General features: G+C 37.5%; 2 protein-coding genes across 2 annotated transcripts in view; one reads left to right on the top strand and one right to left on the bottom strand.

Moving 5' to 3' along the window:
- Nucleotides 1-837: 837 nt before the first annotated feature.
- LOC140148692 (uncharacterized) lies at nt 838-9479 on the top strand. The gene is made up of 6 exons (XM_072170732.1): nt 838-1008; nt 3778-3927; nt 4672-4778; nt 5827-5999; nt 7932-8049; nt 8760-9479. The coding sequence occupies exons 1-6, from the start codon at nt 933-935 to the stop codon at nt 8886-8888; spliced, it is 753 nt and encodes a 250-aa protein (XP_072026833.1). The 5' UTR covers nt 838-932; the 3' UTR covers nt 8889-9479.
- A 9710-nt stretch (nt 9480-19189) lies between these two features.
- LOC140147316 (uncharacterized) overlaps nt 19190-22706 on the bottom strand; it is a 57389-nt gene continuing 53872 nt past the window's right edge. Inside the window, exon 4 of the mRNA XM_072169094.1 lies at nt 19190-21417. Coding sequence (XP_072025195.1) covers nt 19627-21417 — 1791 coding nt within the window. The 3' untranslated portion in view covers nt 19190-19626. The remainder of the gene's footprint in view (nt 21418-22706) is intronic.

Genomic DNA, 22706 nt, shown 5'->3' with positions numbered 1-22706 from the left:
ACCCATATGCATGCATAAACCCTATAGCCCCGTAACTCGATACCCAACTTAATTTTTTGGAAGTAACTTATAGGTCTAATCAAAATCTATTTTACAACCTGAAGTAGATAATGCTAATAAAAATGATCGCTAAACTCTTAATACATAGCCACCATGCACCCAGGGGGTCTCACCTTTGGTTTGGGTGGGGATGTGTGGTTGGGACTTTGAAAAATTACCCGACTTTAAACCAAATTTGATGAAAAACAGAACCGAAATTATATCAATTTTCGGAACGTTTTCGCGGTAAATGTTGACATAATAATAAACGGTTCCAAAAAAGTAAATCCCCCTAATTTTCTTGTTTTGAAGTTTGGAACATAGACTGATTATAGGTATGCATCAAGTGAGCTGGTTTTTGTTGTTTATCATCTTCATTGCGAAATACAGCCATTTATGAAATTTTCGGCCAAAAAAAAAGTTGCAATTTTTCAATTTGTGTTTGACAAGATAATGACAACTTGATGCATATAACTAATCAGTCTATCTTCCAAACTTTTGAAACAAGAGAATTGATCAAGCCGTTTTTGATTATACCAAAATGTCTTTAGGAGGGGGCTTACTTTTTTGGAACTGTTTATCAATAAGCCAAAATGCACCTGAATCTGCCGCACATCCCTGTAGGCTCATTTCCACTAAGAACCCCTCCCCCGGGCCATGCATCGTACATATAGGGCCTACCAAAGTTCTTAGGGTCTGTGTCTAAACCTGTCTTGTCAAATAGTTTACATTGTATATCGGTCGTTTTCAGAAGAGAAACTATCGGGAACCTAAATGAGCACACTTAGCTACACTTCTACACACGCTCCTCCGTTCATAGATTGGGGGTTGAAAGGTGACCACTTTGCGTTATTTTCATAAGCACTGATCACAGGGCTACTGCAAACATCACAATGGAGTTAAGAACACTACCTGCTGTTTTCTGCGCATTATTTGCTATCAGTTATTTTAAAAATGCCTTCAAAGTTGGTATGTATAAACATTTCTTTGTTTTTGACAATTTTTTTCTGTGTTTTTATACTAGAGTTTTGTATGCTATTTATATCGACACGGTAGGACCATATAGCTCTTCTGAGATTCAGAGTGCATGAGACGACTATTTAAATTGCCACAGGATGATTAAAAAAATGGCAATTTATTTTTAAATCGTTTCCCGTTTCTTGCTATGATTGCCCTCCCCACCTCGACGCAGTTTCATAAAACGTCTTTGTACTGTTTTTCTACGCCTATATTTAGTGCACAGGGTCCTAATAGTTGCAGCGTGCCCAAAATGTGCAAAAAAAACCAAAACGGCCGGTCCTGCAGAAACGGTTGGCCCAATCTATATTACATCATGAGGATAGTGATGCTGAAAGTTTGGACAAAATCACGAAAATGTATGTAAATCATAATTCCACTCAATTATTGAATATTATTCAAATGATGCTTTTGAATTCTTCCCGTTGCCGCTCGGCTTTAGATGATCTGTCTAAAAAAAAAAAACGTGGGTGGATTCTTCACATAGCAAAGCAAATAGTATAAAATACTAGTAGTTTGTATTGTGAATTAGTTCAACGTACTTATAGCTTGAGTATCATCAGGCTATCTACCTATCGTGTTGCACACTTTAGAGAAAAGTTGCAAAGGAAAACAAAAAGCCCCTGTTTTACAGAGGTCACAAGTCACAAATTAGGCATCGCACCTTAATCTTTAAAAACAGGGTGGAACAACACTTTTTAGTCGGGTGCATTTTGACACTTCACTGTTGTCGAGTCGATTGAGAAAGTTTAGAGCCGTAGGGCCCTATATACCTTACAACTTGAACTGCAATCTTATTGGTTTAGCTATTTTCTGTTGTTGAAATTTGTAACCAAACTAGAACTCAAACTACCAAACAAGTTTTGTTTTCTGTTCAATGAGAGCACATCCTCGGTCTGTCATGATGAGACTCAATCACGATTCAAAATTCATGTATCCAACATGATTAACCGGTTATAGAACAATTAAAGAAATGGAGACAATCCTAAATAACATTGGGGAAGTCAAGGCCCTTATATTGTTAAAAATATTACAGTAGTTTCCTCTTTTTCTTGTCTCCAAGATATAAGAAGCAAGGAGAGTCGTATACATTGAGATAATTTGTTCGAGGAATGGTCGTAATTTGCAGCCATAACGTCACATGTATATATAGACATTTTGGAACTTTTATTGTGATCAGGAATCATGACCAACATTATAGTGAACAGACAGACAGCATGGCAATTTGTTAATTAAGTAATTTCCTTTTTTATGCAATCTTTCTCTATAATACACGCGGGTGTTGAAAACATGATAGAAATAAGTTTATATAACATGTGTAGAATATATGCCAATGTCAATGTTGTTTTTGCCAATAGTAGCTGCAACGGAAATAACACAATATCAAGAAATAAAGAATACAAGGGCATGTACCCGGGGCCTGTAAAAGAATATTATTGTGTTTTTGTCCACCGAATTGAGCATTATTTGCATTACTATTGATCATGTTGATCAAAGAAACGGATATGAAACCAACATTTTGCGATACATTAAAAATTCCCACGAGAAAGAAGATATAAAGTGTTTTTTATTTTTCTAGAAAAATGTTTTCAAAGTATACGTGTTTAAACATTTTAGTTCACGGTGATCATGGTGAAGGTGGTGAAGGTCAATATAGACATGATATAATAATCCTACAATTTCATTATGGTTACCAGCATGTTTGCTATTGGGTGACACAAAGTAGGTCGGAGGTGAATTCACCGTAAGCCTGGTAAATTTGAAATTGAATCGTTTGAACTATTTTCACAATATGACTAAAGCAATAATATTTAGATTTCCACCGAAACTGTGGGAAAGGATTATATATAATTTTCATGATTATTGTATGGGCATATGGGCCACCCTAGATCAAACCCCTCAAAAGCATATAAGGCCAGCACCCTATACAATTATATGCTTTTTAAGATCCTAAGGATAAAGTTTCTAATTAGCATTATACCATATGTTGCAGTTTGTTATTTTAAATGCTTGATTTAGTTGTTGAGATCTCCCACTCAAAATTCTGATGCAGCCCACCTTCCAACGTATGGTCACTTTGAATAAATCTAATTTCATTTTTCCTTTTAAAAACAGTTGGAATAATTTAATAAATATTTATTTCATTTTGTTCGACTTGGGTTTGTTTTCTTTCTGGCCACGCATTCTATCACGTCTAGACGGAATGTACGCACGACCCGAGTTTCTTAACTTACGAAAAAGTGAAGTGGAGAAACAGATATTAAGGGCAAATGCTAAATTGAAAAGCCATAAACGTGATAATAATGATGATATATTGGTATATTATGCACATATCTTTGTGAAAAATATGCCAAGCAGTATCATCAGTAGGGATTGTGAATTGATTATGAGCCCCGAGGGAGGATAAAATTTTGGCAAGTCGAAAGGGGGGAGGGCAAGCAATGTTGGCAAACATTTACGGGGCACCTTTACGTTCCAAACAAATTACATAATTGGTGCTTTCAGGAAAAGTGTTTCAGGCCTTATATAATGATAGCTATAGCTATTAATGATACAGGATGATTAACAAATCGAGGTTAAATTTGATTAATTAATGTTATGATAACAGATTATATTGTTAACAAATATCATTGAGCATCACAGGTGGAATTATTCAATCAATTTATGTATAATTTGATGTATTTTCAAATTCATTTTGTTGTCTCTTACACAAATTTACAGATGCGCAGAGAGTAACCCTTGCCGTACAACTTGAAACAATGCAAAGTCAGATAACAGAGCTACGATCCGATGTCGATACATTGATTTCTCAGGTGCAACAACTGCGAGGTGAAGCGGGCTTGGCCACAACACCCGTGCCAGAAATTGAATGTAAGACTTACTAAGTTTCACATAGGGGAAAGAATAACGTCCGTCTCAGAAAATATTTTTGGATACATTTTGGACGGAAAAGTGAAAATGTATGTTATTTTTAATTATAATCAACCATGCGCAAGTTTTGGACCTGTTACTCCGGAGGATGACCTGGATGGTCACGATGCGTTTTAGTTTTACGTATGTGGACGCGGTACGTGTGTAACGACGCATAACGTAACAAAAACGTCGTTACATACGTGAACGCGTAAAGCTGAATGATACTCCATCGATTAGTGCTCGCTTTTTGTTGTGTTGGGTAAAGCGTGTTACCTCATTGGTCAAATACCAATTGCTCGTCGCTCAGCGATGGAGTATAAATTCAGCTTAATGTCACGTTTAGGAGCACTAAAGCCCATTCAGACTCCACATCGCAACAATCAATAATATTTTAAGGTGCATGTTAATGTTAAGCCTGTTCTAAAATCAAATGATGGGTCACCGTTAAAAACATGTAAACGCCATCCAGAGTATACCAGATTTTGATTTCAAACATTTGGCCACAAGAGGGCCGAATGCTGTATCCAAAATTGTTGGTTGACTATACAGCCAATAGTGAATGTTTAAACGTGTGTATAAACGTGCGTATTAACGCACGTTTAAACACTAGGTCCACGTGCCGCGTATGGAACATCGCAATCTCTCTATTTATTCACTTGTACGTGTATCTTCCTCTCATCTTATCACATTGTTTCATTTCAGACGATCCATCTGAGTACATATTCGCACATTGCCGTCTCTTACCCAATGCAGGGATACAGCGTGATTTGTATGAACCGATTGTTGGGGATATAGACTTCAAACAAAAGGTAGAAAATCATGATCAAACATAATACTGTAGTCGCTCGCAACGATCAAACATGTCAAATAACCTGGCCAGATTTTGAACCATTTCGAAACAGATCTCAACACGATTATCAGGGGCGTAGCAAGAGCCTCGGGGGTTCATGGACAGGAAACAGTGCGGGGCCTTTTTAGCAGGGCCGGATTTATAAATCGGGCCAGAGGGGGCCCCAAAATTGCCCTGTGCATGTTCATTTTAGCCCAACAACACCATGTTTTGGACCAACATAATGGTAAGATTGCAAAATTTTGAGCGCTTCGCGCATTCCATACTAGCCTTTCATTTAGTAAAATTCAGCTTCATTTTGGGCTAAAATTGTCTGAAATTTTAAGTTTATTAGAAAGATCGGAACTAAATATGCCTATCTCCCTCTAAATTGCAATGCTAATGCCGCCACTGTCGATCTTATAGTAGACCCCTAATTTGTAAACCAAACTTGGCTTCTTGAGTCCACATGCCTCCCTCACGGTGAGTTTGGGGCCTCTAAATTTTGGCCTGGCCTGGAGGTAAATTCGGCCCTGCCTTTTAGCATCTCCTTAACCAACGCTTATTTCATTTTTTGATTTGTTTGGGGCCCTGAACCCTCGGGGCCCATGGACTTCGTATACCCTATCCCTCCGCTTGCTACGCCCTTGATGATTATAGAAGCGCTTATTGCTCCGCGACGCTGGTGATGCAATATATCGGTTCTCCGCTGCGAGTCTTGCCAATACGATGCGCCGCGTTGCTCTTGCTCGTCCAATTATTCACCTTCAGGGTCGACAATGTCGTTCTAGCCACCATGGGACTTTCACGTCGCTAGGGTGATAATACATTTTCCATTATGCACTGCGTATTTTGATCTCTCCCCCATCAAACGCTGGAGGCGGCGCATCGTATTGTGAATGCAATGCTGCCTTCTACGATTCTTGTTTAATGTAAGAACTAGTCATGCCATGCTATGGCATTTGCAACTTATGTGGTTTGTGGCAATAATTTGATTAACTATATATTTTCTATGTTATCATCGACAGGCTTCTGGTGGTCCACTGTCTGTTAAATTGAACCTTTATGGTTTTGAAACGCCAAACTCTCTTCATGGCATGCATGTTCATTCATACGGAGATTTAAGAAGAGGATGCGCTTCGAGTGGCGGGCATTATAAACCTAGAGGATACGATCATGGAGGACCTGATGACCAAATAAGGTAGGACAGCCACGGTACAGGCAAATAAGCTTGGTTAAAATTGAATTTATGAGGAAGACAGACAAAAAATAATGTATGCACCTAACATAATATAGTTGAAGGACCCTTTTTTGACCAATTCTAGTCAGAATCTAGTCAAATATTGCCTATTGTCTAGGCTATTATAGTCTAGTGTCTAGACTAGATTAAAGATCTGCGATTGCAAAACTAATCTACCCCAAAATCAAAATCAAAACCGATCCATTATATGAATTCAAACTGAAGTTTATTTTATTGTCTTCATCTGGCCTATTGGTTGAGACTAGGCCAGTCTAAACGAGTCTCAACCACTAAGTCAGATGAAGACAATAAAATACACTTCAGTCTGAATTCATATCATTGATCGCTTTTGATTTTGGGTTGGTTTGGGTTTTTTCGCAGATCTTTAATAGTCCACAAAATGTCACATGCCTTTACAAAATGGTCACCAAATGGTTTTATTGCTTTCTGCATGGGTATCAGGAAAATGGTGGTGGGAGAATGATTTATGGATGTGCCGGGTTGAAGAAATTACAAGCCTTAGAACTTAGAAGACAAAATGTACTTTAATGTCAGGAAGACTCAGGAGAAAGAATTGTAACGTGGCTACTACATAAGTCACTTGATGACCTTGAATCGCACTAAAACATTGTCTTGTGTGTTCATTACGTGTTTAAATGACCCTCTGTCATTTATGGACTAACCATGTGACCCTATTATTGCAGCTGAAGTTCCTAAGTCCCCACACCCTTGCAAGACGTCGACCATCTGTAACCGTTATTTTCGTCCAAACACTACTTCCGTGTAACCTTCTTCAGTAATCATTTTCCTGGTACAAGTTACAGGAAGTAATTAAACCCATTGACGACCACTCTAAAGGCAACCGGACATTCTTTGCGCCAGAGTTCCATTATTCCGTCATTGTAAGCATTGGAATGCGCGCATGATGTACCCACGTGTGATACATGCCATCTCATTGAATAACTGGATCTTAGCTTAGATGCAAAGAACATTCCATCTATTCCATCTATAGTACGTATTATCTGAAATCGGCTGGATATTAGAACTTATCAGTTCGCCAAATTCTTCATTTTTCAGCAATGTTGCAATACTTTTGGCTAGTGTATGTACAAGAAATCCTTTATGTAAATCGTAGGTAACTCGTAAGAAGGAGTGCGTCTACATACATGGGCACTACATCTAGGCGCTTACTTTCGAAGGTATCGTATCTAAGTTACCTATAAACACAACTACTGTTTTCACCTCCTGAATTAGCTAATCTACGTAGGAATAAAAACTTTCCAAACAATTCACTGAAGTTACATTCGCGATCATGGCGATGATTCGCGGTGGAAAAGTTAACCTTCAGGTCTTCGTCTTACCGTATCCACAAACGCTAGATATTGTGTTTCAGCCTGCACAATTCTTAGCAATATTATTGTTCTCTACAAGGTCCTCAGCTTTGTATTCTAGCTCAAATAGAGGACATCTGAATATGTGCTCCATAGGCTGTGGTTCGATGCCGCATACGCAGGTCACATCTTCGGTATTACGATATCCCTCTTTTTGAGATTTACTTCACTTCACTTCACTTCGACCAGTACCCCCATTCAGGTGGTCCAGGGAAGTTCTTCTTTGGCATAGCCGTGGAATCAATTAACCACACTGAAATTGCAGACAATGTGGGATCACACATCGGGGAAATATACCACTCTTGGACGTACAATAAAGCAGCAGGACTATTAGATAATCAACGGTGTTACACGACGCCACCAGAATCGTACAACTAACATAAACGATTTAGACAGGGTTTTCAACTCGGAAAATAATGGTGCAGAAAACCTATCCCATTATATTGTTTCTCGTGGAAAATTATGCCTTTATTTACTGACATTTTATTTTGTTAAATTATAGGCATATCGGTGACTTTGGCAACATTCAGGCTGACGAAACGGGATCAATTAGCAGTGAAATTACGGATAATGTGGCAACACTCATCGGGAAATATTCCGTTCTTGGACGCACAATGTTGGTAAGCAATAGCAAGGAATTGCCCAACCGAATAATTGATTATTATAGTGTTCTCTGCTTCTCTATATTATTCGGTATTGCCAAAAGGAAGTAAACAAACATAATTTCCAATTTAAAAATAGTAGCATTAATTGCAAAATAGGAAAACATATGACTAGTACAATTACCATGATTATGCAGAAGCTTTAAGTGCCTGGGGTAACAAAGAATTGTTTATAGGATCATTCTGTGTTCATTTAAGTGTCTAAATAACCAAGCTCCTTTCAGGACGCTGCTTCTGGCGGATACAGGCACAGACTTCGTACTTCTTCTGATGCAACAAGGCTCGCTGTACCTCGATCTAGAAAACGAGTTGAAGACAGGTTCTTTATTGTTATTGCACCTCAGCTTTGGAATAATCTTCCTGTTGCCATCAGGAATCGGCGTCTGTGTCTGTATTGTATTAAAAAACAACGTGTGAATTTCTGTGAAAACACATCTGTACCGGAGTTAATTTTTCTGCATATCCTTTCTCCCTGTATCTTTGTTCCCTGTGTCTTGCTGTGTTTTGATGCTTGTTTTTGTATAAAGGCGCTGTGTACTCCGTAAGGCGCCTTATAAATACTGTATAATAATCTTTGTATGAGAATTCTAATTATCTAATAATTGAAACCCAGGTTGAACATCTTAACCATTTAACGACAAAGGCATCTCTTTTGAAATATTTTTCAGATACATGCCGGTCCTGATGACTTAGGCCGGGGAGGAGATGCTGGAAGCAGAAGAAGTGGTAATGCTGGGGTACAACTTGGCTGCTGTGTTATCGGTCTTAGCGATGGATCAGCTTGGGAACAGAAATAATGGTTTAAAACAGGGTCTATATCGGAGTAGACTATCATGGTTGTCAGGGTTATCTCACATAGATGATAGGCCTGTTGTCCACAAAGACTGCTGAGATAGTTTTGAAACAGACCCTATCACTACTTGCACGAAAATGATAATAAAAGAAAAGCCATTTTCCCCTTCTTTCCTCTCTGTTCCTGGCAGTGGTTATGGTTACCGTTACATGATATAGATGCCGCTAATGTTGGAAGCATGATGTTAAAATCCCGGATTGTCAAAAAAGGAGTTTTGAATAACTACTCTCTAAACGAAAAATAATGAAATTTCACACTTTTGAGAGTGGATTACTGTCCACATTCACTCTTTTCATAGTGACTTTCATTCTTTTTTCATTCTATTTCCACTCCTTTATTTCCTTACATTGGCACGATTGGAGTAATCACGATAGGTATTCTTTTAAAATGAAATTCTCATTCTTTCTTTTCACTCTTTTAGATTACTAGATTAAATTTCAATATCCAAATTAGGTGTAAGTGCTCTTGTTCATTGCTTCCCCTATTGTATTGATAATATACACGAGTTAAAAAGTAACAAATTAACCAAAATGAATTCAGAGATTTTTTCATCGTTTGCTTTAAAGTGGTATTTATTTTGCTACAACATAAAGTATGATGTCAGATATCCTCAATACTGAGGCTTTACATACAAACACTACCATCTTTTTTATTACAGCCAAACTGTCCATCCAAACGTCCAGTATAACCTACAAATAAACATGGGAATTTTGTACAGCTCCCATGCTTAGACAGATACGACAGTGTCCTATCGTATTATAGACAACATTGTTCACATGGGATGATGTAATTTACATCATAAGACCCATTTTATTGCATGCAACACTACAATCGGGGACTGAATTAAGAAGACTAGTTTGCGTCTGACGATCAACTCACCACAGCCCGTGATTGGTTTCTTAGCAGCGCGTAAAAGGAAAGTTTATTCATCTGGTGCCTTTATCGGAGAAAAGGAATAGCAGAAAATGGCGAAAATTACAGTAGCCTACTTTTACAAGGTAAACAGTAACTTTTCTAGGCATTGTTGACATGGTGCCTTCAGGAAAAATGGTTTCCAATTGCTAAGACCTAACTTTTGAGACGGCTTGAACGTTCGAAGATACAAAATTAACTATATGGCACGCTGTTTTACCGCTGCGTTCAGAAATTTCAATCATCATGAAAAATCGTAATCAAATCGTTTGATTGTCAGACGCAAACTAGTATTTTTAATTTAGCCTGCGATTACTATTGGGTGTTTGTTTTTTAGTCAAGGCCTTCAATAACCCGTGCATTATAACGAATGCCAAATCTGGCTGGCGTCAGGGCGTCATAGCTTGTCTTGGTCTCAGTGGCGTAACCAGTGGGGGCCGGGGGCAAGCTGCCCCCCCGGACACAAAAAAACTGGGAAGAAGAGCAAAAATTGGGAAGGGGAAAAGGGGGGAAGGACCCTGGACCCCACCCGTTTATCACTTCGCGGCAAGCCGCTCGCGATGCGCACATAAATAATACAACTTTTGGTCAAAAATTGGAAAATTTTTCAATCTTGCCCCCCGGAAGTTCAGGTCTGGTTACGCCCCTGCTTGGTCTGCGAGGTTTTAATCTCTCCTCTATAACGACGTCATCGCTACTAAATTTATATCAGCGTAAAACTAAAGGGAACACATTCTAAAATTTGCATGGAATCATGATCCCTTGATTGTAAATGACCATCTGTGCGTGAGACTACCTATTCCTTGGCGCACTCTTTGACTCAGTATCTCCCAGGTAGAATCAACATTTGGCAGCTAAAATCTGCAGTCCATAATGACGAAAGGAACTTGATCTTGAAGTTATTATTTTGTGTGTGTGTCAAAAAACATCCACTTCCGCTACGATATCCCCGTCATACACATGGCAAATGTGATGGCCTTGTATTGTATTTGACCATTTGTGTTTGACTGGCCGTTGAGGGCATTGAATGTCTGTGCATCCAGGCGGCATAGGACACGCAACACGGACGTACGAGGCTGGCGAAGATACAGGGCTGACAGCCCCATTCACAATACACGGTTAGCGATTATAAATGGACAATTAACATACTTGCAGTGGGGTACTTTGCAGAACCCCAACGGTTTTAGAGTAAGATAATTTTGCTTTGACACCACATAACAAATTTAGAATTGTTTGTGAAGATTCATGATTATGTGTTAATCCAATGGCGACGTCAAAAATAGCGATATCGCATCCACCATCATCTGTGTGCATCAGTATCAGTACCTGTTTCTTAGCAAAAGTCCATAAGCATTATAAGTAGGTATTTAGCCACACATTCAGAATGGTCGGTTCCCAGGAAAATGGTCAGTTACATTAGTAGGTGTAAATTTCACCTTGAGCACAGGGATGGTCTTCCAATTAGGTCTAGGGTCCATCTGATTAGTCAAAGCAATAGGCCTTACATTTACCGTATGTAGAACCTCATCTGGTCAGGTAGACCGTGAAGTCATGGATAATCATCTACTGCATCGTCTTTGACGCTAAGATCGTCTCGCCTGAACACGAAGACAAGATAGTCCTGCCATCGAATCGATTTACTGTGAATTTTCATTCGCAAACCATGAAATGTTCTCTGCCCAGCAAACACAAAACGTTTTCGACATCATTCGCAAAAGGTTATAAAAGGTTGTCAGAAAACGTTTAAATGTCGGGTTATATAAAGGGTATATTAAGAGTATAAAACGTTTTCATAACCTTAAAAACATTTTTGATAATCTACTGCTCAGCAAACAGAAATGTTTTACAGAAAACGTTTAAATGTCGGGTTATATAAAGGGTATAAAAACGTATTAATAACATTCCAAAAACTTTCTTGAAAACTTGATACAAAACATTCTAAACAGAATGTTATTTTGGGGTTGAAAAAATATTTTGCGAAACATGTTTGCCCAAAATATTTTCAATAACGTTTTAAAAACGTTTTCATGACCTTTATATAACCCGACATTCAAATGTTATTAAAATGTTTTGAAAAAAACATTTTAAGAACATTTCTGTGTTTGCTGGGTTCAAATATTTTAACACAATGTTATTTAAGTATTGACACAATATTTGGCAAAAATGTTTGCAAAAATAGTTTACAATAACATTTTTTTTAAACATTTACAAATATTGTTGTAGTGTGTTTTCATACAAAACGTTTTAAAACGTTATCATGACCTTTATATAACCCGACATTTTAATGTTATTAAAACGTTTTTACCTGAACCAAAAGCCAAAATATAACTTATTTAAAATGTTTTAAAAACGTTTTTGTGTTTGCTGGGAGCCTCCGGACAAGTATGACGTTGAGACCAGGGCTTGTAACCAAGTTAATAGACTCATTCAATGTCAGTGTTGCAGATATTATTAGATACATCACAACGGTGAATATATGTACGGTACGGTATTTATTTAATTAAACTTCAATGTGAATCTAATAAGCAGTTTTTACCATAACATTTCTTGTAAACTATATTTGTTTTACAATAACTGAGTGTAGTTACTGTATATTGTAAAAGTTCTATAAAACTACAATCCAGATGACCGTCCATGTCTTCACGGTCTATGGTTAGCATCTCACCTCTACATCTGGGTTTTTTTTTTTAATGGTTTTAAAGTAATTACATGAGAACGCAGACGGAACCAGTGGCGGTCAATTAACATCATGCGGTCGTGGTTATGTAAATCGTGTGCCGGTTGTTAGTCTGGTCAATAACTCCTTATTTTCACCATGATCGCACACATCTGGATAACAGCAAGATATTTGGCATGAACCTTCCTTCAAGCTTTTAAGGAGTTAATTCTTCCTATGGTCACAATGAAGTCAAACGTCAGGTGTGTCTTAGATGCTTTGATTGTACGATATGAGCCCAAATATAGATCAAAAGTCAGCAAGCTTTTTTACAGGGGTCAAATTGTGAACATTATCCGGTTCAATGTAAATGGTCTCAAATTGTCTATCCTGACGTATAGATTAAAATGGTATAGTTTGCCACATGTACGATGTTGGGTTTAGCGGGGTGAAGGTCAACCACCATACAATTTAGGCTTTGATCCTATAGCTTTAGGCTCTGTGACCAGATTTCTTTCAGAGCTATCAAATATTTCAAGAACAGCGGCAACCTGTTTTGAACTCTTTCCAGAGGCACCAACCATTTTCTAGTCTGTCTGTTTGAAACGTTCTTTCCAGAGCCACCGAATCTTCAGTGTAGGAAAAGCATACCGTTATGCAATAGACTGAAACTTGATCCAGTCTGCATGTGTTGGCTTCAATTATTGTTAATTAGTATTTTTCATTATCAGCCTATAAGTTGAAATCAAGGTTCTTGTTTGGTTATAGAGGTTGTGTATATGACGCACGTGATATGACGTATCATACCGTAAATATGGCGGACTACTCAAATGCATTCAACAAAATGATTGCAATCTACCGCGACAGTTCGTCTTACACACATAAGAAATGCACTACGATCAAATATGTTGATTACAACATTTGATTGAATGGACTGCACTGCGCCATGATTACGGTGAAGGACACCGTTCAAATCCTTTGTTTGGAACCAATCGATAAAAGCATGCAGGGCCTCTATACCCTTTTAGTTGGATCGATTAGTTTCGAGATCGATCTTTGTCAGCGAATGCATTTTTCAATTATCATTATAGCAAACTTATTCAGTAATATCACAATATCTTTTATACAGACAGCTTAAAATTAACAACTTCAAGGTCAAGGCTTCATTTTTGCCAGCGAAGTGTTATGTGTAATCCGATTATCACTGTGTCAACTGGATCACGCTTTTGAGTTCTGCACCACGATCGAAATGATCGCAACACAAAGTCTATAGCATGTACTATCGAGTCCAAAAGGTGTGTGATCCGGTTACCAAGGAGTTAAGTAACCACTTCGTTGGCGAAAAAATTGCCATGAACCGATCAAGATCCAAGCATCACGCTTGTCACTTGAAGAAATATATAATATAATATATATCTTAATTATAGTATATACAGGTATACATTAAATATACAAAGCATTTACATGAAATATCCACCTAGAATCAAAATTAAAATTGATTTTAACGTAAATAAAGAGATAATTATGAAAGTCCTTTCATTTAAACACAAACATGACGTGGATTACAGACTACACAATACATGTACATTATATCAAACATTCTCACAAGTGGTTTTGCGATGCGTTTTATTAACATCACCCAGAAGACAAAATTATAATTTTTACACCCTGATCTTGAAAATAAAAAAAAATAAAAAGCGAACTACTGTGCAGCTTCGCTTCACGGATGTCAATGTGCAAAGAACCAACGTGAATTCTTTGAGTCATCTGATCGAAAACACGTGCTTCAGGCATCGCTGGTAACATTTCACAAATTCTTTACCACGAAATCTTATGAATAATTTCAAGTAATGAACATACAGTAGTCATTTTTTTTATCTTATAGAATCTGCGACCACTACGTGACAATCCTAAGTGATTACTTCAGCCATAATGATCAATTGAGCATTCGTGTGTCACCGGAACCATTTTGATCCTTAGAAGCGAACATTATATTACATGAACACTTATTAACATAATTCATTCAAGTTTGAATTTGATTCCCAAGGACACAATCTAGGACCAATATGGCAATCATCAAAACGTATTTTGCTGAAACCACTATGGCCGTGTTATGATCGTCATAACGGATGTCAGGAAGAAAAGGCGTCTTTTGCTTGATTGTTTTATTACTTTCATACGACAAAACGTCTGCCCGCGCTTGTTAATACATGCATCGAAATTGTTTAGAGCGCGCATCAAAACTCAATTTGTGAAATAAGTACCATGATCAAAATAATTATATGAACGAACGGCAACCCAGAATGAATTGAAAATATGTGATGGTGAGTTGATATCAATAAGTTGTCTCTGAATTTGCACACGTATTAATTTTGTGGAGATAATTCGGGATGGTTTTGATCGTTTATTATGGTAATCGCAGTCTACTGGTCACCAGCATGCATGTAGGCTACATGATATAAATCTCATTCGTTTTTTAACACACTTGTCTCAATCGCCAAGAGTTGGACAGGTATGACGATAAAAAGGATGATGACCTTCAAGGACCAAAATGTAAAAGGTTCCGAAAAGAGCTGTGCATAATCTAAACAGACAATGCTATGAAACCATTTTTGGGAAAATGTCAAAAGATAAGAATATTATTGTTGGTATTCAACAACTTTGCAGGATTGCCAGGTAGTAGTTTGAGACCGGTAAGTAACTGCAGATTATGCACAAGAAGGTAACATAAATCAAAGATCTAACCTAAATTTGTTTGCTACCATGGTTAACTTTCCTGGGCGAACTGTTAAAATATGGTATCATATGCGAATAAACAGTATACATACAATAAAAGCAGAAATTATTAATCAATTATCAACAATAATTATATTCTCTAATAACGCCTTTTAATGATCGAAACATAAATCTTCAAGTACTGTTCCGTTCATCAAAATAATGCTGATATTAGCTTATTTACCAGGGAACGTAATATCAAAATATCAAAAGGCCTCAGCTTATGGTTACACTTAAAAGATATCTAGATACTATCATGTCAGATAAAAGATCTGACATTTCGAAAGTATTATACGGTTCATTATTGCGGACAAATCTATTTCGACAGAATTTTGAATTATACGGAATAGTTTGAATATTAAAATTGCCAATTGTTTTATCACAACAAAAAAATACACAAGAGTTTATCAAAAGAATACATTAATACATCATGTTTCATAATTTTGTATCTCCTTAGTATACATGTTATATTACAAAACGGGTCACTGTTAGGTTTTTTTTTGTATTCGAGCCCATTATAGTACTGAAATATGAAGAATTCATGTAAGAAATAAAAGGTAATACCCTAACCTTTACACACAAAATGTATCCGAGGTAGTACAAACGTAAATGTATAAGGCGCATCCAAACTCATTATGTAAACATTTTTACTGCCGAAGACACATTATTTGGGTGTAAAGGATAAGACAGCAACCTTAATTGCTATTCTTTTACTGAAAAAATAGTGCAATTTAAGTATCACTTTTTGCCCCAATTCAGAGCACATAAATTTAAATAAAGTGCTTGCACGTGACGCGTTGTTGACAAATCACATGCAGTGCGTGATTTTCAATAATGGGTCGTGAGAATAGAATTGTATATTTTACAAAGTACTGAAAATATCAAATTAAAACGAAGACAGAATTAAGTTAAAACAAGCAAGTAAAATAACAATACATACATCTAAAATGTTTACCTGAGACAAAAAAATACTTACAATAACATCAAACATTAAAAACAAAATAATAATAAACTTGCCACAATAACTTCCGAACATGTATTTACGTGTATCTTCTTAAATTAAACATTCTTCAGTCTTTTAAATACGTTACACCACAAAATGTCATGTGTTCAAATAATTATTTGTGCACTTAGTAGAAAACGCTTTAACATTAATATCAACACACTGTCCAGCAATATTTGGGATATGTATCAAATCAGCCTAGAATGTAATCGTATTTTTGTGGCGCATTTTCACATCAAATAATGAAATGTACCCTGTCTTATTTCTGTCACGGTTGTAGAATGAATAGGTTTTCATACTGAGAATGATTGTGTGATGACGAGTGTAAAATTTGATTATCTGCATCTATAATTTTGTGTGTTTTGTGTTCCTGACTCTTTGTTCCGTTTTCTATTTTCTGCAGGTACTACATGTAAAGAAGCTGCGATGTTTCATACTTATTGCAACTAATGTCCATTCCTTCGCCCGTTCATTTGTACGAACTAACCGCATAAATGTTTTGATTTTATTAATCAGGAATGCCGCTTAACTCTAGTACTAACCTCATCCGCCATACAATTACAAACCACACGCGCTTACGCCCGAACGACTTAAACTAATCGTAGATCCATCCTTTGCTCTCATTTTAGTGATAACATTGTTATCCCAGCTACTTACCCCGGGTAGGACCGCCCAAAAATGGTCATGGGTGACGCAGTACAAAACTGACAATTTCTACTTCTTACACGTGAACATTTGTATTTAAGATGTAAATCGCAACCTCCTTTTTATACGGCTGATCTCGCACACATTTTAATAGAAAATCTGCACGTATGAGCCGCTCGTATAAATGAAGTCAAATTGTCAAACCTCACTGTTATATTGCTTTTAATAATTTCTTACAAACGAAATTGATCATATTAATAGCGGGATTAATAGTTAGATTTTCCTTCGTATGTTCAATATCCTTGACAGGTTTTAATATGTTGCAAAACGGACATATTTTGTGCATTTTCTGCGTTGTCCGCAACTGTAATTCGTACATAAGCATGTGCAGAATCTTCAATACTGGCTATAAAATGAACGAGTTCACAAAATTACAGAAGACTTTGAATAATTAAACGGACGTACAGTCACGGCGTATGTGAATCGCAACCTCTTTACTATTTGCGGCCGATATTATTTTAGCACGTGTTATTTACACAATCTGATTCTGTTTAACGTTTTGTTTATTCCTAGCAGTATCTGTGTGGTACACACAAAGATTAGTGAAGTACAACCACCCGCACCATTGTGTTTTGTGTTCTCCAGAAATTTGCTCAGACGTGATCACGACGCCGCGTCGTTCACGTAGATCCAGATCAGAGGTACCACATGTATACTATTACATCTTCATCGCCCACAAATTTAGCCCACGATATAAGGTAGACCAGTTGAGACGGACACTGGGTAGACCAATGAAGTGGATTATGGTCGTGTATGGATAACGTGAATATAGCGTGACCTCTGGAAGCTTCTGGAGAAATAAAAACCACTTGCAATACATATATTCAAAATGCATTATATTAAGCTTTCCAATGAATCGGTCAGGCATAGACTATAAGAATGTTAGATGACGATTAAACCCTGTCACCTATAATTAAACGTGATATGACCATGTATATCTGATTCTAAGGCGGTGACTGATGACTCAATACAAGCTATTGCCTATCATAAGGTACACGTCTACTGTCATTAGATAAATTATTAATATTTCCAACAGCCAGGTTTCTAGAATATTGCATTTACAAAATGAAATAGCACACCAATTGGATATTACAAAATGTTTTCAGCATTCATTGTAGTGATGGCGTAATATTAAGGCTATAGTGTGCTGTGTGCTTGTGTAAAAACGCCAGCATCTTTACAACTCTTAGGTCGGCATGCACAAAACAGGTTTAGTAACTTAAAGCCCGTATCTAAAGTAGCCTTAAACTATTTGCCGAAACTGTGCTTTAAGTTAGACTTCGGTATAAACTCTAGTTAGACCAAGCTCAGTGTAGAGTTGGACTCGGTCTAACTTCAACCACTTTTGTGCATACGGGCCTTAAACTTCAATGTCGAAGTATTACTATTCATACTACATGTTACCACTATACATGTTTATTTAATATACTTGCCCTTACAAACTGAGTTAAATAAATACTGCCAAAGCTCACACACCGTGATTATTTATATACGTTAGATTTTCCAACATACACCTCTTTTTATAAGAATCAATGAACAACAGCTCCTTTCAAAGTGAGCGTATTTCAAACGTGTCAACGTGGGTAAACACAAATCGTCTGCAAATCTCCAAAATATCTTCTCACAGATCGAAACTGAGCGTCGATATATTTCTTTGTACTTGTCCCAGGCCATTATAGTTCAATGCCTATAAATCCTGTTTAAATCTCTCAGTGCCTTCTGCTAGGTTGTCCACCCGTCCCCATCTCTCTCCAGAATCACGAGAATGGCCCAATACAGTTCAGGTAATCCCGCGAGTATATAGTTTAAAAGAAATCAAATACAGCTATTAATACAGTGTAGTAGTCTCTGGCAAGACTTCTTGCCAAATTCGACCAATACAGGTGGCATGACGTAATACACTGCATCAAACAAGTAAGTTACCCCCAAAGTAACTTTTCCAGCATGTCATGAGCAAAAAAGATAATGAACTGCACAAAGTAATTGCAACTATAGCAGTAGGAACTTAAAAATATATTATGCATTATCCAATGTTCCAATCATGAGGTTCCAATAGTTTTACCAGTGTATGTATACACACAAATATTTCTTTTGTCACGTGAACCATATCTCCCTCTGTATTTCACGTAGAATCCCCAATTTCTACATTGTTGTGTTTTTGAAACTCAATATGTATAATTGATGAACATGATGAACGGAGTAATTCGAAAGCTCTGTAAAATAAGAAGTCCGAGGCATTGCTGTTGCAGGAAAACGCAATATAAAGCTACATTTGTTTTACGAAATAGCAAATCCAATACACAAAACGGACATACATGTATTATCCAAGAACATAATCAAACGTTTGGTAGGCTTTCCAACGGTGATATACTAGAAATAAGTTATGTTTAATGACTGTAATAGTCAACACTGTGTATCTGTTTATGCGCGTCTACTGGATTCGGTCACAATTCAACACTGTTTGTTCTTTTTTTAAATCAAAATATGAGATGTTACATATCTGATTTCAAAACAATACGTTTGAAGTAACTTATATTTCATGTGCATTTTCACAGAATATTAGTTAATATTACCCCTTGGGAATAGCGATTAGGTTTTATACAAGAAACATATAGCACTGATAATATTTCATTAAATATCTGATATACTATCAAATGAAACCAAAACAGGTGATTTTGGAGGCGATTTTGGAGGTGAATTTGGAGGTGATTTTGGTTCCGGTACCTCTTTTGTATCCTCAACAGTACTGCTTTGGTCTGGTTTATTTGCTGTTTTTTCAATATTATTTTGTTCTTTTTGTTCCTTTTGATCATTTTGTTCTTTCTGTTCTTTTTGTTCTTTCTGCTCTTTTTGTTCTTTTTGTTCTTTTTGTTCTTTCCGTTCTTTTTGTTCTTTTTCCCCTTCCGTGTTTCGAAGCTGTTCCTCTGGTGCTTGGTTGTCTTCGACTTCCTCTTCTAGAATTGTGTCTTCGTTAGTATTATCTTCCGGTATTGGTGCAACTTTCACAACATCCGATTTAATACTTGTCATGCTTGTCATGCTTGCTCTTCTTTTACTTTCTTTCTTGCTCTGTCTCCTTTCCTCTTTTTCTTCTTTCTTCTTTTCTACTTTTTCTTTCTTGCTCTGTCTCTTTTCATCCTTTTTCTGCTGTTCTTCTTTCTTTTTGTCCTCTTTCTCTTTCAGTTTGTCTTCCTTCTCCTTCTTCTTTATTGAGTCCTTTTGTTTCTTTGACTCTTCTCGTTGTTTCTTTTTCATTTCCATTTCTTGTTTCCTTTCTTCCTTTGTTTTCTTCTTTTTATCTTTCTTCTTCTCACCACTGGTTTCGTCCTCTTCATATACTTCTGTATTTTCGGCCGCCGCTCTTTTGGCCGCCTCCTCGTCTGAATCATAAACACTAGCCAGTTCAGGGAAATCAGGAATCATAAAATGCCGTTCAATGTCTCCATTTTCATTTGGTACGCTCCCAAATGGTGTATGTAGGTTTTCATAATCACTGTTGCTATGTGTGGGAGAATCACACTCATCAAGTTCATCAGGCAGTTGTACGACTGGGACATCATTCGGAAGAGTCCTACCGATAATAAATGCTATGTCGTTACTAGGAAATCTTTCAGGAAGCTGAGGAGTATGCGAATTGATCTCATCAGGGTTTGACATATTAACAGAATGCCTAAGTCTTCCATCCATTGTTAAGTGATCCGTTGGTAGCAGTGGCATAAGATGGCCCGTAGACGCTTCAGGATCGATACTTAATAACTTAGTTGTTGAGGCATCTCGTTCTAATGGCATTCCATGCCGCCTAAGATCTTCACCGGAATGGTATCGCATACCTGGATGCCGATATCGTTGAATGCGTCCCATAATCGAATGAGGATTTTGCCTAGGTTTTTCAATGAACACCACAAGTAATCGATAGAACTGAAGAAGTACGACGAGCATATTTTTACAGGTGAAAAAAATCATCATCTGATTGATTGCTTCAAATTCTATAAGTACATACATTCTAAGAGCCAGAAACGGACCGTCCTGCATCACCACTGTGGCTAAAATGCCCCACACTTCAGTTTCACAACACATAATTTGCATTCGTGGTTCCATATCTCTGGAACTTGCTACTCGTGGTTTCCTGGATTTTGTCACTGTTAGACCTAGCGTAAACTGTAGCAGACTCCAAGTCCATATACCCAGGATCCAGCACACCATGATTGAATTACAACGTGTTTCTTTCATTTTAAGACCTTCGGTAGAAAATTCAAGTATGTCAGCGGCGATACCAATATAGACGAGAAGTAACTGTGATAGTTGGTCACGGGTTAGATCTCCTTTGGGGAGCAACCATCTTCCAATGATCAAGACGAACAGGAGAATCTGCTGCAAACCTAACGACCACATGTGTGGTTGCAGGTTTAGCGGAATATTAATCTGAAAGACAGAAAATGAGAAATCAGTTTTACTATGTTTATAAGATCATTATTACGCGATGCTATACACTAAGTCAAAAAAGAAACTAATTTTTCACAAGGTTATATCTTAACATCCTGTCCCTCAAAATGAACCAAAATTACACACAGGATTACTTCAATACTCTACTGTAAACACATGTCAGTAACCAAGCAGTTGTCCAACTGACTTGACTTACTTGACTTAAATGCACAGGCCGGTGTGGCCCTTTGCTCTCTTCTGAGTAAGCCTCCTCCATTCAGTTCTGTCTGTTGCTTGCGTCTTTGCTTCATGTGGGGTCATTCCCAAGTCCCTCTGAATTTGGTCCTTCCATCTGGTTGGTGGACGACCTGGTGGTCTTTTCTTGCTGAAGTCATTAATGTAGGCTTGGTGGGGAAGCCGATGTAGAGGCATCCTGAAGACTGAGCATTTGGTTTGCTCATACATTTTTGCAATGAGGTTCACCAGTTTCGTGTCTACTCCTACTGATCGCAGACATTTCCAAAGGGCCTCCCTCCATATGGTGTCAAATGCTGCTTTGAAGTCTACAAAGTTCCAGTGTATTGGAATGCGTCTTTCTTTAGCCTTTTCATAGATTTGGCGTACTGTAAATACCGCATCTGAGGTGCCTCTGGAACTCCTGAACCCACACTGTTCCTCTCTCAGGTGGTTATCTACAGTCTGTTGTATTCGGTTAAGAACCATCCTAAAGAATACTTTTCCCGGGATTGACAAGAGGGTAATAGCTCTGTAGTTGGCTGGGTCCAGTTTGTCGCCCTTTTTGTATACTGGGGTTATTAGACCTTTACTCCAGTCTTCAGGGATTTTTCCTTCAACCCAGGCGGTGTTGATGATCTTCAACAACATTTGCTTCATCATGGGTCCTCCTGCTTTCAACACTTCTGCTGAGATCTTCTTGATGGCCTCTTTAACTTCATCTATTGAAAAGGGCAAACTTGCTGTAGCAGTGTTGACAGGCTCCGGGATGGAGTTAAGTATATTACAGTCCCTGGGGAATTCTGTATTCAGATGTTTACTGAAGTATTCCTCCCAGCATTTCATCACTTCCTCTGGGGCTGTTTTCAGTGAACCATGTTTGTCTTTGGCTGCAGTTTGAACTTTGGTTTTATCACCTGCTAGCTTTGTGACTTTCTTGAAGAGATCATGGCTTATGTTCTTTGCATGGGTTTCTTCCATTTCTTGAACGTCTTTTTCAAGAAGTTTTCTTTTCCACTGCTTCACTTGATATTTGACCTCTTTGTTCAGCTTCC

The sequence above is a fragment of the Amphiura filiformis genome, chromosome 3 (assembly GCF_039555335.1).
Source record: "Amphiura filiformis chromosome 3, Afil_fr2py, whole genome shotgun sequence".
Lineage (NCBI taxonomy): Eukaryota > Metazoa > Echinodermata > Ophiuroidea > Amphilepidida > Amphiuridae > Amphiura > Amphiura filiformis.
Note: the sequence above shows the minus strand (reverse complement) of the source record. Positions and strands in the feature narration are given on the sequence as shown.